General features: G+C 68.9%; 1 protein-coding gene across 1 annotated transcript in view; it reads left to right on the forward strand.

Moving 5' to 3' along the window:
- MNEG_3680 (hypothetical protein) overlaps positions 1-1,843 on the forward strand; it is a gene marked incomplete at both ends in the record, with an annotated part of 13,052 nt that extends 11,209 nt beyond the window's left edge. The window contains 4 exons of the mRNA XM_014047844.1: positions 31-867; positions 1,125-1,273; positions 1,569-1,674; positions 1,811-1,843. Of these exons, the coding sequence (XP_013903298.1) occupies positions 31-867; positions 1,125-1,273; positions 1,569-1,674; positions 1,811-1,843 (1,125 nt within the window). The remainder of the gene's footprint in view (positions 1-30; positions 868-1,124; positions 1,274-1,568; positions 1,675-1,810) is intronic.
- Between the last annotated feature and the right edge of the window lie 203 nt (positions 1,844-2,046).

Genomic DNA, 2,046 nt, shown 5'->3' on the forward strand with positions numbered 1-2,046 from the left:
CCCCCCTCCCTCCCTGCCACCCCCGAGCAGCGGCGCCTGAAGCTGGACCCCTTCCTTCCGATCTACACCCGGATCCAGCCAAGCTCCGGCTACATCCCCCTCTGGCGCCCCTGGGGCGACTGGGCCTCGTCATCGTCGTTCCTCCCCTCCCCCTCGCCCGTCGACGTGCCCGACACAGACTACCTCGCCAGCTTCACTTCCCAGATCACCGTGTTCCCGGGGATCAACGGGCCGGTCGGGATCTACGGGGGCTTCGGCGGCCCCGTGGCGATGCCAATGATGATGGCGCGCGGCGCCGCGTCGTTCGCGGCGCCCGCGCCCGCCGCTGCGGCCGGCGAGGCGATGGCGGACAACGCCGCCGTCGCGTCCAAGTCGGCCGTGCGGGGGGGCGCGGAGGCGGCGCAGCAGGCGGGGGGCGCGGAGGTGCGGCTGATGAGCGACTTCAAAGTCACGCCGCTGTTTGCTGTCGCGACGACCGGCGCCGGCGGGGACGCGACTGTCGCGTTTGCGGCGCCCCCAAACCTCGGCACGTTTGTCGTGCGCGCCTACGCCGCGTCCCCGCCTGATGGGGAGGCCCCGACGCTCTACGGTGCCGGCGAGTCTCGCGTCGTCGTGCGGCGCGGCGTTTCGCTGCTGCCGTCCGTACCTCGGATTGTGCGCACTGGTGATACCTTCGAGGGCGGCGTCATAGTGACGTCACCGGGGGCGTCTGGGGCCACTAAGGTTACTGTCGTCGCATCTATAGGCGGCAAGGCGGGCGCGGGCCGGCCGGTGGTGCTGCAGTCGGGCGCCGCGTCGGACAGCACGAGCGTGACGGTGGCGGCCGGGGGCCAGGAGGAGCTGCGATTCAAATTCACGACGCGACAGGTGGGGGGATTGAGCAAGCGTTCTTGAGTCTGTCGTGCATCCATTCATTGCTATCGACCACATATCATGATGGTCCCACGGATCATCCAATACCCACCTGCCAGCCAGGGCTCCCCGCGCCGCGCCACGCCCCACCGCAGGTGATCTCCTGCCAGCCAAGCACCTCAGACTAATCCTAGCCCAACCCTAGATACTAAGCCCTAGCCGCCCGATCTCCCCCTCTCCCCTTCCCCCCATCGACCTGCGCGCCCCGAAAGGTCGGCAATGGCACGCTGCGCTTCACCGCAACGACCGGCGCCGGCGGCGACGCGGCGTCGGACGCGCTGGAGCTGGAGGTGCCTGTGCTGGGGCGGCAGGGGGACGTGTACGTGGCCACCTCGTTTGCTGTGCGGCCGAACGCGACCAGGTGGGTGTTGATGAATGAAGGCGTGACCCGCCTTGTGCGGGCGGCGAGGATGCCGGGGTGGGCGGTGTTGGTGGTGGGGCAGCATGGGGCCGCCTGTGTCAGTGCATCTGCAGCTCGGTGTCAACAGGGGTTGTTGGGGGCTCGCGGCTCGCGCTTCCAGCAGGGAGCAAGCGCATCGTTTATCGATCAAATCCTGTCGCCCAGATGGACACAGCAGGGCCACTCTACGTCGCGACTCACACCCGTAATCCTGCCCCAACCCCCCCCTGCCCCACCACCAACACTCTCCCCGCAGCAACTCAACGTCGACGCGCCAGGAGGGCCTGGCGCTGCCCAAGGCTGAGAACGGCACCGGCTCCCTGGACCTGCTGGCGGGCGTGGGGTACCTCCCCGCAGTGCAGGTGTGCGGGGGCAACGGCCGGCAGTGGAGGCCAGGCGTTGGGGGCGGCGCACGCTGTCGCGGCTGTCTGCCTCCTCCGCCCCGGCGTGCCTGGCCGGGCTGGCGTGCGCCCACGGGGTCTGTATGGAGGGGCCAAGGTCTGGCCGGCGGGTGCGACATGCATGCTCTGAGTGGGTTTGGGATGCTCGCAACCGCGTCGCCCAACGCGCGCTGCGCGTTGCCACGCCGCCAGCTTGTATGCGGCCCTTGCTGCTCATCGCCCACGATTCTCCTCCCCCCACGCGCCCACAAATACACACATGCGTGCACACACACATATGCACACACACACTTTCACACGCATGCACTTGTGTTTGTCGCACACCGTGCACCC

Source organism: Monoraphidium neglectum (assembly GCF_000611645.1).
Source record: "Monoraphidium neglectum strain SAG 48.87 unplaced genomic scaffold scaffold00475, whole genome shotgun sequence".
Classification (NCBI taxonomy): domain Eukaryota; kingdom Viridiplantae; phylum Chlorophyta; class Chlorophyceae; order Sphaeropleales; family Selenastraceae; genus Monoraphidium; species Monoraphidium neglectum.